Here is a 14,868-nt window from a genome sequence, read left to right as displayed (position 1 = left end):
AAGTAGAAGGCAAGAGTGAAGGAAAAAGATCCACAGAGGACGCCCTGGTTTTATTGTTTTCGATTTTTAAACTGGGAAGCTCTGTTCTCCTAGGCATGGTAATATTAAAATCTGGGCAGGAATTTTGCAAAATGAGGAAAACACATTTCGGGAGAAAACCGAGCTGGGGGTGGTTCGGGAAAAGCCTCAGTGCTCCGGAAGAAGGGAGGACGGTTGTATCTCCAAGTGTCTCTTTCCCGTTAACTGTCCAGTCATTGGGCAAAGAATGGAGCTTCTCAAGCCTAGTTGAGGTCTCTGGTTTATTCTATCCGTGGTGCGGCCTCCGGACTCTCTGGGACAGCGGGTTGGGAAGGTGAGCCTGCGGAATCTTTTGTGAGTCGGCCTGGGTGATTGCGGGGCCCGCGCTGGGGATGCGAGAGAAAGGAACTAAGCGGAAAAGAGCTCGCTCCGCTCGGAGTTTCGCTTTCTCCTTCGGGGCCCAGGCCTCCGTTTCCGGCTCACCTCCGCCCAGAGGTCAAATGGGAACCCGTCTCCAGGTTTTGGGCGAAGGATTTCGGGTTGCGCTCTTGGGCATCCGCGGGCGCAAAAGCTGCACCCAAAGGGCCTTGCATTGGGTAAAAGATAATTATTAATGATTTGGGAAATGAAAGCGATGCTCGGGAAAGTTTTTGCGGCCTGACGGAGAGAAGACACGCGGGTTCTGTTTGCTGGAAGCAGCAGAGTTTGCGGCGCGCCCGCATCCGGCGCTGGAAACCACGGCTCGGTTTCCCCGCGGGCCTGACCTTAGCTCCTGAAACTGCTCGGTCGACTGCCTTCCTGCACATTTTGCTGCCGCTCCAGCCCCAGATGGACGGGGCCTGGAGCCAGGCCATGCTTCGGAAAGCCCTGGGGGCTGGGCGCGCGCGGAAACCCAGGCTCGAACCCCGAAGCTGGGGGGAGAGTCCAGATCCCGAAGTTTGGGCTCCCTCGGAGCCCCTCGGCGGGGAACTTACCCTTTCCGGAAGGTCGGACGCTCGATCGCTCCGAGTCTGGTAGGCCTACCTCTCCTCTCGGCGCCGCCGGGGGCGTCTATGGGGTGCGTTTCGCCCCTGAACCTAGTGCATTTCCAACTGCGCGCAAAGGCTTATGCGCATCCGCCATTGGGCTGTTTAGAAGCTATGTCCACTGATGAGACCAATAATAATAATGATCGTTATTACCAAACAAAATAGAGCGCCTCGTCCTTCTACAGGATCCGGCACTGCAAATTTTCTCTGCAGAAATCACCCTTCTCCACCCCCGTCCTTCACCACCCAATCGCACCCGCCCCCGCCGGGCCACGCTGGGACTAGCTGCATCCCCAGACCCAGCTAAAGAAGGATTTGCAGAATGCGGCTTTTTCTCAGGCAGAAACACTGGGGACGACTCTTCGTCCTAACGTCTCTGTCTCTTTTCCTCTCTGCGATAACCCAGTAATTGCTTCTATGCACGTCTGCAAAAAGGCACTGAGTTATCGCGTCCCAGACTTAACCAGCTATAGAGGCGCCTCAATACGCCAATGCTGAGAGCTCCTCCTGGGAAAATTAGAAAAAAAAAAAAAAAAAGATTCTCTCAACCTCCTTCAGGAGACCTCGATTCCTGCCCCCCCCCCGCCCCCCCAACTCGATTTCTTTCTAATCCTTGGACTGAGGTGGGATTCTCAACTCCCTTCGCCCAAAGCTCCCCTCCTCCCTCCCTAAGAAAATCGATCTTGGCTCTATTTGGGGATGATGTCCGCCACCCCCATTTCCCCAGAGAGCGTTGGATTTGTTTATTTCTTTATTTTTCCCCTGGCCCAGGCGTCTGGGACTTGTGGTTGAGCAGACCCCTGGCGGGAGTCGTAGGGGAAGTCGGGGATTCGAGAAATCAACATCCCGCCGCTGCCCCCCTATCGAGCGTGACAGCGCGCGGGCCGGTTGCGTGACTCGTGACGTCTCCACGTCCTATAGGTGCAGCGGCTGGTGAGATAGTCCGTATCGCCTGGTCCTCTCTTTATTTTATTGGGGTATGCCTGGTAATAAACAGTAATATTTAATTTGTCGAGGACCACAAACCAACTTCGAGCTGGGAGGTACCTTACTACCCTTGACAGACGCTGGAAGAAGGCTTGGCCTAGAAGGGGTCTCTCTTGGGGGGGTCCTTTCCACACTCTCCACCTGAACACACCCTTTCCAAAGAGGCGTCACTCCCCGCTTTTGCGCTGGAAAGAAGAGGCAGGATTTTTGAAGGTGAGTGTTACTCTGGGGGTGAGGGACAGGATTGCCTCAGCACTGGCCTGCCTGCCTTCCCCTGGGCTTACTGCGCCAACTTGGCCCCGCTGAATGCCTCCTCTCCCAGCCTCCCGATTTTTCGCTATCTAGATAAGAATGCACTCATTTTGCCTTCCAGTGTCACCTGGCACAAATGGATTCTCCCTTGAGTTTTCAAATCCCAATTTCGCTCAGTGACCCGCAGGATCTGCACTTCACAAACTAAGTGAATCTGGCCAGGCAATTACTCCGGAGAGTACAGATTCTCCCTCTCGGGAGGGGCCTGCAGATTATTTATGGGAATTTCTTTTATCCGCAAATCTCTAAGAATTTAAAGGGATTGGAGAGCTCTTTCTGGATTTCCCCTTCGTTTCTGCCAGAGATGCTTAGATGCCGGCTCCTCCTAAAACCATGTTTGTTTTCCATCTTTGACCAAGGGTCGCCCCCTGAGAGAGCCCAAAGTCCTCTGAGCTGACATCTTGGAAGGTGAGGGTGTTTTCACAAATAAATAAACTGTCTCAGGGAAAGGCTGTTTGAAAGCAAACCTGGAAGGTGGAGTGAGAACTCGAGCAACTGCTGGGGTTGGTTTGCTCGCTGGTTGCCCCGATTTTAGGGTTGGACAGTCCTCCACTCGAATTCTGCAGTGATGCGTCAGGCCTGCCGTGGGATTGTAGCTCCCAGGGGCCACAGAAGATCACACTTCTGTGGTCTCCTCGGTGGCCTCCGATCTCCAGGGTGGTTCTCCTCCCTCAATCCTTCTCCCCAGACCTTGGCCTGCAGGCCTGAATCTCTAGACGGAGCCTGAGTAAAGATCAGGGTGATGGAGATACAGAGGAGAAATAAAAAGGGGAACCCTGACATTTGTTCCAAGCACTCATTCTTGATTTTCCAAGCTGGGTCTGCTCAGGCTAAGACCTACTGACTGTGTTTACGCTTCTATTGACCTCTTCAACTCGACCCTCCAAATAATACATTTCAGACAAGGGGAGGGCAGAGAGAGGAGCCGAGTGGAGATGAAAACTCCAGCCAGCCCCCAGTGACTGTTTGATTATTTTAATAAAACTGGGCACTTGCCTGTGTACACCTCCAGCCAGGGAGGTCTGGTGGCTCTGGGAGTGGGGGGGGGGGCGCGGGGGGAGCCCAGGGTAATTTCTGGGCATCTTTGATCTCGGCCCCCATCCCAACGCACCTTCACCCTGCCTTCAACCTGGAGTCGCTGAGAGTCGGGGTGATGAGTGGGGAGGGGGGAGATGTCAGGGCGGCTAGCGACGGCAGGCTGGGCCAGGCGAGGTCAGGCAGCTCTCCTGTCTTGAGGTCAGCGGCAGAGAGAGAACGTGGGCCAGGCTGCAGAGGAGGCTCTCGGCGGGTGTGTGCACGCCTGGTGCGTTCAGACTCCGGTTCTCCGCACCGCCCGAGACACCGAGATTATTTCCCCGGGCAGAAGGCGAGCGGGTTTGCGATGATTTGTGCAGCCACCGAGCAGCGCTCAGAGAAGCCGAGATGGATGGAGGTTGGGAAGGGGGTGGAGGGGAGGGGGGTGCTCTCGAGGTCTGGGTTTGAGACTCGTGTTGTGATTTGAGTGTTCGGGAAATCTAATGGAAAAGGTGGTTGGGGGAGGGAAGTAGGATGGGAGAGGGAGGGGGGAGGAAGAGAGGGAGGGAGGGAGAGAGAGACAGAGGCAGGCGGCGTGCAGTGGAAGCTAGTTGGATAGGCAATTTCAGTACTCTGTAAGCATCGAGGCAGCCTAACGTCACTGAGCTCCGCTGAGTCGGCTTGTATTTCTGAGAGGGAGAGAGAGGGAGAGGGGGAGAGAGAGAGAGAGACTCTTACCTCGGATTCCGGAACTTTAACCCTGAAAGCCGAGCTCAGCAAGGACTTCAGCCATTCCCAGGCTCCCTCTTGTCTCCCAGCTTTCCCTCCCTGGGGGTGCAAGGGAGAACCGGGCACGGAGGTTATACTATTGGGGGTGCTCCGAGAGGCTGCTGTTCTGGCGTTCTTGAGAGCCCTGCTGGCGCCTGACAACTTGGAAGCCTGTAGGGAGAGCGAGCGCGCGGCGCAGGAGGTGTGTGTTGGATTGTGGGCAGTCGCTGCGGCGAGGCTCCCGCGGTGGGTGCTCCCTTTGTAGGCAGCAGTTGCCGCTGGTCCGGGGAAGCAGTCTCCCCCGTAGACCCCGGAGCCACCATGCCCGCGCCCCCGCCTCGCCGCCGGCTTCCCTGCTAGGAGTCAGAAGGAATGCGGTGAATGCACCGGCTTCACCGAGAGAGGTAACCGTTCCGCCGATGGCCCGGGAGGCCGGGGAGGGAGCCCGCCGGCCGAGGAGGCTCGGGGAGGCGCGCAAGGCGGCTCTCGAGCCTGGCCCAGGGATTCTGCAGGGCCTGGCTCGCAGCGATTTTCCGCGGCCCGGAGCTGCGCGGCGCGTGGAGCCGAGGAGGGAGCCAGGGCTAGGGGAGAGGCGTGGAGGCTTGCAGGACGTGCGGCCTGCTTCTGTCAAACCGCATCTCGTTCGGGCCCGCCAGCCCCCCAGCTCTCCGGGACCTCGGCCAGGGCTCGGGGTGGGATTGTCCTCGCGGCCGGCGGTTGCAGGGGCGCGCACGTGGGGACGCCAGCACTGCTTTCTTTTGTTGTGAGCCGGCTTCGGGGCTCCCATCACTGCCTCCCCCGAACCCCAAAGGCGTGGTGAAGGAGGCGGCTTGGGAATCGTACTTAGAAGCCGATCTCCTCCGCACCATTTCTGGGTCTCCGGCCACGGCAAATCGGGGGAGTGGGATCCAGCCTTTCGCTGGAGCGGCTGCTAAAATGGGGGAGGCATTTCTTGAGCCTCCTTCCCAGCGTTCCTGGGTTTTGAGGGAGGAAATCCCTACTTGGGAACGTAGAAGAGACTGGAAGACGATCAGAGCATGGGGCAGGCTCCTCCGGGCTTGAGCCGTTCTGCAGCTGTTATTTTGCGTGTTCCGACCTCACATGCCCGTAAGACCTGGGCCATCCGGCGCCTCGCGTCGGATCTCAGTGGCGGGTTCAACGCCGGAAGCTCAGGACTTATTCGGGAACCGCTTTGGCGTCGCCAGCCCCAAGCTTAGGCCTGCAGTTCCAGCGAACCAGGCCCGGCTGAAGCTCGGAGAAGCTCCCCTCAGCCAGGCTGCTCGACAAAACGCCCGGCTGGGGCTGGAGAGCCGAGAAGAACGAGGGGAACGCGCTCCGGAGGCCGGCGGCCCAGCGCTGGCTTCCGGGAACCCGGCCTCGCGCCTCCTTCGAACTGCAGCGCGACTGCTTTCTCGACCTTTCTGTTTGACTTCTTTTTTATTTTTCACGTTGCTTACGAATGGGGGGAAAGGGAGGACTCTTAATGTTAAAGGACTTCTAAGCTTAAGGCCCGGAACTGATAAAAGATGAACGTGAATGTTCAGGACCTGGCCTCTTCATCTGCGGATCTTTCCCCTCCTGTGTTTTTGATTTTTTTGCAAGAGGCGGGTTATTTCAGGCATCTTGGCCACTGCAGGGAATATTCCTATTGCCAGTTTTCATCAATAGGGCTCTGCTGGCCTCCTGTAATTTGACGAAGAGAAAAAATTCTCAGAAGGGCAGTAGGTTTGTGTTTTGTTTTGTTTTGGGTTCGTACCCAATAGCTTCCAAAAATACCCAGGCCTTATCTTTATTGGCTCTTCCAGAAGTCCAGACAAATTTGACGGGCAGCTCGCTTATCGTGGGGGAGCCTGCGCAGCGGAGATGCGGGCCTCGCCTCCTCCCGCTGTGACGCGGGGGCTTTCGCAAGAGGTTGTGCGTGGTCATAAAGTAATAGTAATGCTAAGAATAACGGGACCTTCTGCAGCCTCCTTTAGCGGGGGAAGGAGGTGCTGGGAGTTGGAAACCTCGAGTAGCAGCCTAGTAACTGGCCCCTCCTGTCACCAGAATTGTGCTTCCAACCTTCTCTGTTTCTCTCTGCGCCCCGCTCTCATCTGCCTGTCGCTGGCCTTCCCGTCCTCAGAGCAGGACCCCGAGAGGTCGCAGGGCCCCGGGATCACCATGGCCGACGCAGATGAGGGCTTTGGCCTGGCCCACACACCCCTGGAACCAGACGCCAAGGATCTTCCCTGTGACTCCAAACCCGAGAGTGCGCTAGGGGCCCCCAGCAAGTCTCCGTCGTCCCCGCAGGCGGCCTTCACCCAGCAGGTAAGAAGGGCCTCGGGGCCCTTTGCAGAAGCCAAAGCCCCTCTATTCAGGGGTTGAGGCGGAGGAGGAAGTGGGGGGGGGTGCCCATAATTACCCTTTTTCTTTTTATCCCCATTCAATTCCACCCTTCTCTGCCAAGCCTCCCCAAATGCCAGTGTATTTCTACCCGCTGTATTGTGACGATTATCTTTATGGCCATAGGATTTTTGAATTCGTGGAAATGGTTAGGGGAGTCATAAAGATCCGGCTCTTTGGGGCCAGCGAACAAGGGTCCAGATCCTTCCTTTCCTGCTGCACGAGGTGTAAACTCGGTCTGAACGCCTCATTAAGGGCCAGGTCAGCGGCCGCTTCAGGCCGGCATGAGCGATGGCTTGACCCCTCTTCAGATCTGCCGTAGCCTTCGCCTCCGCCCGCCTTCTCCGCGTCGCCGCCCCAGCCCCGCGCGCCGCATCGTTTGTCTGGCGTCCGGGGCTTGGAGAACTGGCGCGGCCCGGGCCGGCGGCGGGGAGCGCGCAGGGCTGGGCCGGGAGGGCGCGGGGAGCCGCGGGCTCGCCTGGCTGAAAGCTGGGCGCCAGCCGATCGTGAAGCCTCTGCGCCCTTCACCCGGGCGCCCTGGGCGCTCAAGGCGTCCTCTGTAGACCTTGATGATTTTTAAACAGGGTGTCAGAGGCCCGAAGTGGTTGTCTTGACCTGGAGAGATACTTGCATGTAGCTGAAACCCTTCTTTGGGATTTCGATGGCCTTCCTGGCTTTTCCATCGCCTCTCTCCTCTGCCCTTCCCATCTCAGGAATATATCCCTATATTTGTAGCGCGGCAGTGGGCACGCATTTTCAGAAACTTAGGTTTTCTTCCAGGAGAAAACAAATCTACCTATTAGACGTTTCCAAGTTATTGCAAAATGAAGACATATATATATATGCGCATCAGTTTTGTAAAACTTGTAGTTGATATCAGGAATGTTAAATCGCTGTGCCCATAATCAAAACAGCTTCAAGTGAATGAAGCTGGATGGAAGGAGGGCCTAGGAAGCATATTCATAGAGATATTTGAGATTTGATAATTAAATTTTGTTTGGGACTGTGGCAACCTATTATAATATATAAACATTTAAAAATTTAAAATTTCACCTATATCTATATATGCACCACCATGGTGAGGTTAAACACGCACATATAGTGTTCGCACATCTGTGTGTTTTTGTGTGAACATCTGGATGCCTACATTGGAATATCCTGAGTGAGTTTTTCGAGATTGAGGCTTTTTTTTCTCTCTCTCTCTCTCTTTTCTCTTTTAGCTGCCTCTTGGCTAAAGTGTGATTGGTCCTTTTTTTTTTTTCCCCTTAGCCCCATCCTCCCCATGCACATTCTGGAATGCCGTGATGGTTGGGGGGTTTTCCTCTAGCCTTATGTTGGTGGCATTAGAAGGAGACGGATCTGCACCATGCGGTTAAGACCTTCCCAGAAAGAGCACACACACACACAAATTCCTGGGCAGGGGCTGCTCCAGAGCCCAGACAGTGATAGGGGTTGGGGGCAGTGGTTCAGCCTATGAGCCCACTGGCTTGAGGGGAAAGGAGAAGAAAACTCTGTGTTTTCAGGGAGTGTGGGGAGTGAAGACTCATTGTCTCCAGGCCTTCTCTGTGTGACTTTTCTCTCCTCCTGTAGGGCATGGAAGGGATCAAGGTGTTTCTCCATGAAAGAGAACTGTGGCTGAAATTCCACGAAGTGGGAACAGAAATGATCATAACCAAGGCTGGCAGGTGAGATGGTGTCCTCTGTGGAGGAGGCACAGGGAACTTGTGGTAGAGATGAAGAAAGGTGTGGGCGATCAGAAAAAGGGGATAATAGAAACAGGAGAGACAGAGAGATGGAATATGAATATATTTTGTTTAACTCTATTGTGGTTAAAGAGGCATGGCGAATTCCTCCAGGGATCGCCATCAGTGTTAGGGAAATAAAGTACCTAAAAGATTTGATTCTTGAAACTGGGCATTTCTTCCACGTCCTATATAAGAAGCTTGGGAGGCCATGCTCTCTAAATGGATCAGTAATGAGAGAACGAGAGATGAGATGGGAGAGCCCACGGGAGAATGGAGAGGTGCTGAGACACACAAAGATGAGAGGGGAGCTTTGGGTTTCATGGGATCTCAGACTTGATTCCTCGCCCAGACCCTCCTTCCCATTCTCCCTGACCTTGGAGCGGTTCCAGGGTCGCACCCGATCGCCAAACCTCGGAATCGTTGAGTGTGTTCGCTACCTCTTTCATTGTTTATAGAAAGGAGGCGAAGCCTTTGAAACTGAACCGGGGCTCGGCCGGGCTCTATATACAGACACCGATAAACACGGCGGTTTCGTCAAGACACTCACCCCCAGCGTTCCTCTTAAAAGCTCGCAGAGTTTTAGCTGGAAATGCGAGACTTCTGGGGGAGGGGGTAGGAGGGTCGTGCTGCTCGGTGTTCCAGCGTCTGGGAGCGCGCGGGCGTGCGCCCCGGCGCGGGGACCACCCCCCACGGCCTTAGCAACGCTGGACTGGCCCTCCGCGTCCCTGAGGGGCACAAAGCCCCGGGCCTGCGCGGAGCAGGCGTGTGAAGCCGAGGAGCCGGTAGGCCCAAGCCACCGAGTGTGTGAAGGGGGCGGATGGAGCCGCCTCTCCAGACGCCCACCGCTTCTCCAGCCCAAGCCCCCCGCAATAAACTGACAACAGTGACATTTATTATTATTTGAAATTAAACAATGTCTGCTCCCCCGCTCGGCCCCAGTGAACTAGGAGGCGCGTTCTGTTTATACCAAAGAACTCAAGTCCTCTTCCCATTCCGCCGCCGAGGAAGGAGAGCGGCCGGGGCCTCCTTTCCCCCTCCCCAGCCTGAGCCGACGGGATTTAACTATAAAAGGCCTGCGAAGCCTTCTGCGCCTCCGCCTCCAGGCGCGCTCCCTCGGGCAGATAAACACCGCGAGGCGCGGCTCCGAGGCCCGAGGGAGAGGTCTCCCTCACCCCTTCCCGCCATCCCTGGGCGAGCCGGGCTCCAGCCACTGGTCCTTGCGTCCCGATCGGCTTTCGGGGCGGCCTCCATCGGACCAGGGAGTGCGCCTGGGCGCGGAGTGGGCGCGGGCACGGCGCATGCGGGGCTGCGGAACCTCCTTCCAAGCACCCGATCTCGCGCAGGGACCGGCTTCTTCCAAAACCAAATTTTCTTCGCGGAGGGCCAAAACGTTTAGACTCTCCACGTCAGAGTGCCAGCGCCTTGGAGAAGCGGTGAAGCATTTATGAATGAATTCCTGGCCGAGATTCGTGTCAGAGGTCACGCGCCGCGCCATACCCTGGGGGCAGAGGACGGGAGCCAGGACGCGCCTTGTGTGGGCACCCACGCGCGGGCAGCCCCAGGCGCACCCACCTGGGTGCTCACGTGACGCGCAGCTTCGCGCAGAATGGCCGAAACACCTGGCTGGGCGAAGCAGGCCACTTTTTCCCGCCCTTAAACCTAATAAGCATTTTCCTGCCCCCGAATAAAAAAGTAGGTGTCGGGTTCTGAAAGGAGCATTTAGCAAGAATCGAAATAGGGGGTCCCTTTCTGGCCCTCTTTGAAACCAGTCTCTAGAAGCTCTGTCCTCCTGGTTTCTATTTCCTCCAGCAGATAGGTGTAGTCCCTGCCTGCTTGCTCAGCGCCGGACCTTTCTCTTTCCATAACTTGGAGGGAAACCTGGGCTGGATCTTGGCAAGTGCGGAGCAGGGGCCGCCGTATCTCCTCCACGTTTCTTAAAAGATACGTAGATTCTTTTCATAAAAATTTGTAGATGCGATCTTCATAATATTTGCATTAATTCCCTGCCTCTGTCTCTCCGCCTCCGCCCTTTCTCTTCTAGGCGGATGTTTCCCAGTTACAAAGTGAAGGTGACCGGCCTGAATCCCAAAACGAAGTACATTCTTCTCATGGACATCGTTCCCGCGGATGACCACAGATACAAGTTCGCAGATAATAAATGGTAGGCAACACAGTGGCCGGGTGGGAAGGGTGGGGTGGACCGTGCAAACCCAACTTCTCTTTCCCCACAGAACCAATAAACATTGTTTTGAGCTCCTACCGTGTGCTAGAGGTTTTTGCTGCCCACAGCTCTGCATCCTCCTGATCTCGCCCTGAGAAAAAGAAAGAGCAGCTAGTAGCTCCCATTTTATAGATGGGAAAACTGAGGCTCAGAGGAAGTAAAGTGCCGATGTCTGTTGCTGGACTGGAGGGTTTGTGGATCTTTACACAGGGTATTGTTCCAAGCGTTGGAGCTATTTCTGGGGGGCATAAACCATTAACAGTTATTTTTTTATGAGTTACCTGCTTTGAACATGCCTGTTTTATGAAATTGCAAAATCCGTCCGGGGTATTTGAGTTAAATAGGCAGGAGAGGAGAGGTTCATTCTTTGGGTACTTTGCTCCCCTGGCTGCCAAGAGTGCAGAGGCTTGAGGACGAAGCCCCTTTGGAAAGCCCTCAAGGATTTTTTTTTTCCCTAGACTTTTTTGCACATCCAAGCTTTCCAGAATGCACCAGTTGTTCGTGGGCAGAGAGACGCTGCGAGATGGAGCCCTTGGTGTTGGGGAAGGAGTTAGGTGGAAGGCGAAAGAGCAAGTCAGTTGGTCAAGTGTGGGGCGGGGGGAACTCTCACCTGGACACCGGCTCTAGGCTTTCTGGGCATCTGGCATTGTAGGTGCCCGAGCAAGACCTGAGGGTCAGGCCATTTCCAGATCTGTCTCGTATTCAGCCGCCGTCGCTGGCTCCCGAGGCAGCCGGCTCCACGGTGCGCTAAGTCTAGCGGACGGCGCCTCTCCTTGGTCTAGGTCTGTGACGGGCAAAGCGGAACCCGCCATGCCGGGCCGCCTCTACGTGCACCCGGACTCGCCGGCCACGGGGGCGCACTGGATGCGACAGCTTGTCTCCTTCCAGAAACTCAAGCTCACAAACAACCACCTGGACCCGTTTGGGCATGTGAGTACCTCCCGCGGTCCTTTCTTGTATCAGCAGGTCCACACCTCTCTTTCTCACCTTCCCACTTCCCTTCCTCTTCTCCAGAACTTTCTCTTCTTGGCTCCCTGTGCCCACCCACGCTTCTTTCTTTGCTCCATTTCAGCCGCCTTGGCCTCTTTCTCTGTCTACCTTTTTGACCTTGCCTTCTTTCTCTTCCCTTTCCTTGCCTCTTTTTCATCTCTCTTTCCTTTTCTCTTATTTCTCACACCTTCTAATTCTTCCTGGCTTTCTCCACCTCTCTGCTGCTCAGACATCTGCCCCTGGCGGTCCTTCCTGTTGTCCGTTAATCCACGCTCTGGAGTGTGTCTTTCCCGGCTGGCTGGTGATCGAGCCCCCGGTTCTCCTGGCCCAGGGCTCACCCTGCATCTCTGATGCCAGCATCCAACCCATCTGCTTTTGCTGAGGGACGGGGGTTGTGGGGGTGAATAAGCTGTTCATTCCAGGCCTGGAATTCCTGTTTGTTCAGCCCCGTCTGTGATCAGGGACTGGGGCGGTCCTGCAGAAAACATGGGCCCTCTAGCTTGGTGAGTACTCAGCACAGATCACAAAGGCTGGACCACAGTGGGAGCCTTATACCTTACCTTTTGTTGTTGTTCAGCTCTTTGCTGTTGTGTCCAGCTCTTTGCAAGCCCATGGACTGTAGCCCGCCAGGCTCCTCTATCCATGGGATTTCCCAGGCAAGAATACTGGAGTGGGTTGCCATTTCCTTCTCCAGGGGATATTCCCAGCCCAGGGATGGAACATCTCCTGAAGGCTGGTGGATTCTTTACCACTGAGCCACCAGGAAAGCCAATGCCTTACCTACCTCCTTCCAAATCCTCTTATCATCGGGATGGTCTAGCTGAAAGGGAGACCCTAGACTCTCTGCTTCCTCTTTTACAGATGGGGAGACCAATCCCCCAGGGGCAAACTCTGGTACCCAAGCCCCTTTGAGCTTGACACTCGGGTTTATCTATTTGTTCCAGTTTCCAGCTTTTCCCTCTCCTCCCACCATGTCCAGAGTGGGCAAGCCCAGATCAGGCTCTTACACCTGGAGCCTGGATTGACCCTAAGAGACAGGGGCCGGGGGAACCCCCTGAAACTGCAAGATATTGCGGGTGTGGTCTCCTGCCTTCCAAGAGAATGTGTAGCTCCTAGCAGATTCTATATAGGGTATCACTCTTTCTTCCCCCAAAGAAAAATCAGAAGAACATGGATTTGGGGGGAAACATCCCTAAATCTCTTCCTTGGACATGATCACCAGGACAGAACACAGTCTCTGAATTCAGAGTTCAGAACCTTTAGTTTGCTGATTCCACCAAACAAGTGGGCTGATCCGTCTCAGGGCATTTGACCCTCAGAGCAGCTTAGAGAGGAGGATGGAAATACAGCATTTGTAACTGGGAGCTTACGGAAGGGAAGATGACCTGCCCGAGGTCACACAGCTTGTATTTAGGAAGGAGGATGTGAGGCTAGGTCTAATTCCAGAAGCGATTGGGGTCCTGCCACTCCGTCTGTTTAGAGAGAAGATCAACACATGGTCCCCAGTTTGGGGACATGAGGGGCCTGCGTGCAGATGCATTTGGTCAGGAGGGAGGAGGGTTTGTGAAGGTTCACAAGAGAAATCAGGTTCCTGAGGCCTTGGGGCTGATGCCCTGAGCCCACGGGGTCCAGTGGTGGAAGGGGACCACAGGTTCTTCACCGATGCCTTCAGTGCTGCTCTGCACGTGGTTGGTGTGAGGCCGGACTGGCCGCTAGGGCAGAGCAGAGGGAAGGAAGAAGGTTCATTACCTTTCTGCGCTGTAGGAAGGGTTGCAAAGGGGCAGAGGCGGGTGTTTTCTGGGCCAAATGCTGGGGCCTCCTTTGCGTTTAAACCGGGTATTTTGCCGGCAGGGTCCAGCTAGTGGTGCATCCAAGCCAGGTGTATTCTTCAGCTTGCGTGGATGTTGGCGCGCGCAGGCAGTTAGGTTTAGGAAAGCATGCTGAGGGAGGCTTTAGGTTAAGCGACGGAGAGAGAGGGGACCATTTTGTAAAGGACCTGCCTGCATCTTCCTGGGATGGCATCCTTCTGGAGGCTAGGAGCCCTTGGTGGGGGCCTCCGTGGATCCTTGGTCTGGGCTTCGTAGCTTTCCCTCTGCGGCCCTGGGTGTGCCTTTGGGGTCGCGCTGGGGTAGACCCCTAGGGAAGGCGCGCGCACAGCCCGGCGCCGGAGCCCCGCGCGCCCGTGCGAGTTGCAGGTCTTTCCGAGCCCGCGGAGGAGCTGCCACGCATTCCCATCCTAAACTCCGGACTCGGAATCCAAAGCCGCCCTAATGAAATTAAGGGCCATTAGATCGCCCTCGCGCTGATGTCTCCACACTGTCCCCGGCCGTCAAAGCAATTTGGCTAAGCCGGGACGATGGCCGCGCCGGCCGGGGGCTGCGGCGGCCCGTGGGGCCCCGCTGCGTCTCTCTGTCGCCACGCTGCCCGGGCCGGCGTCGCTATCGGCCGGGGAGGCGGCCGGGCCGCGGCGGCCGGAGATTAGAGCCGCGCGGCCCGGGGGTCGGGGAGCCGCGGGGTCCCGAGTTTTTTTTCGCCCCTCCCCCGATCGGGTCCGGCCGCGCTCCCCTCCCCCTCCTCCAGGCGGGTCTCAAGGGTTGGCCCAGGCACCCTGCCCCAGGGTTATCCATGCAAATAATCAGACACTGAGACTCCCTCTGCCGCTCAGTGTCGCGATCCTGGGGAAAAACCAGGCCAGATTTTTCAGCTCAGGAAACGCAGCGGTTAGCCCATTCGGTGGGCATAGCTCTAGAACGTTTTGACCAACATTAGCGTTACCAGCCTCTCGGCAGCTGCAAACTGCAAGGCATCAATCAGACAACAAACTCGGTTGTGTTAGTAAGGATGCTCCTTTTCTCTGGTTGGTCCTGCTCCAGAGAGTGGTGTCTGCAGACCCCTCTTGGTCTTCACTGTGGTGGTTGTAATCATAGTACAGCGACATCAGGGAGACCCCACTGGTCCTCGAGACCCCCTCCCCAAACATGGAGAAGGTAGAAAGGAAGGAGAAAAATATTGCCCATGAAGTAGGATGTCCCAGTTCTGTTTGGGGCCAAGTCTGGAGATAATTCCAGTGGTGGATCCTGAAATGTTGTAAAATTGGAGAAAGGGATTCTTGCGGGCACCCAGGCCCCTGTTCGATGTTAGGGGGGGCTCTTTCTCCCCCCATCTCATATCCCCTCCCACCATTTTCCTCTCTTCTTTATTGACTCCTCTTTGCACATTTTCCAAACAAAGGACCAAACTGGTGATTTTTCCTCCAGTTCTGCAAATGCTTGGTCTCTTCTTCTGCATCTCTTTGAACTTTCTTTTGGGGAGGGCGGAGAAGGGGTGGTTATTTGTATGTATATTTGTTTGTTTCTGTACTCCTTTCATTCCAAAATTGCTGCCCAGACTTCCTTGGGGGCAC

General features: G+C 55.7%; 1 protein-coding gene across 2 annotated transcripts in view; it reads left to right on the top strand.

The window, feature by feature from the left end:
- The first annotated feature begins 245 nt into the window (after window positions 1-245).
- TBX5 (T-box transcription factor 5) overlaps window positions 246-14,868 on the top strand; it is a 54,545-nt gene continuing 39,922 nt past the window's right edge. Inside the window, exons 1-5 of one of the 2 annotated variants that reach the window (XM_065904464.1) lie at window positions 246-352; window positions 6,250-6,434; window positions 8,100-8,194; window positions 10,296-10,415; window positions 11,258-11,405. In XM_065904464.1, the coding sequence (XP_065760536.1) occupies window positions 6,288-6,434; window positions 8,100-8,194; window positions 10,296-10,415; window positions 11,258-11,405 (510 nt within the window). In that variant the 5' untranslated portion in view covers window positions 246-352; window positions 6,250-6,287. Of the gene's footprint in view, window positions 353-4,013; window positions 4,532-6,249; window positions 6,435-8,099; window positions 8,195-10,295; window positions 10,416-11,257; window positions 11,406-14,868 lie in introns of those variants that run through there. The other variant, XM_065904463.1, reaches the window with a different exon arrangement.

The sequence above is a fragment of the Muntiacus reevesi genome, chromosome 13 (assembly GCF_963930625.1).
Source record: "Muntiacus reevesi chromosome 13, mMunRee1.1, whole genome shotgun sequence".
Classification (NCBI taxonomy): domain Eukaryota; kingdom Metazoa; phylum Chordata; class Mammalia; order Artiodactyla; family Cervidae; genus Muntiacus; species Muntiacus reevesi.
Note: the sequence above shows the minus strand (reverse complement) of the source record. Positions and strands in the feature narration are given on the sequence as shown.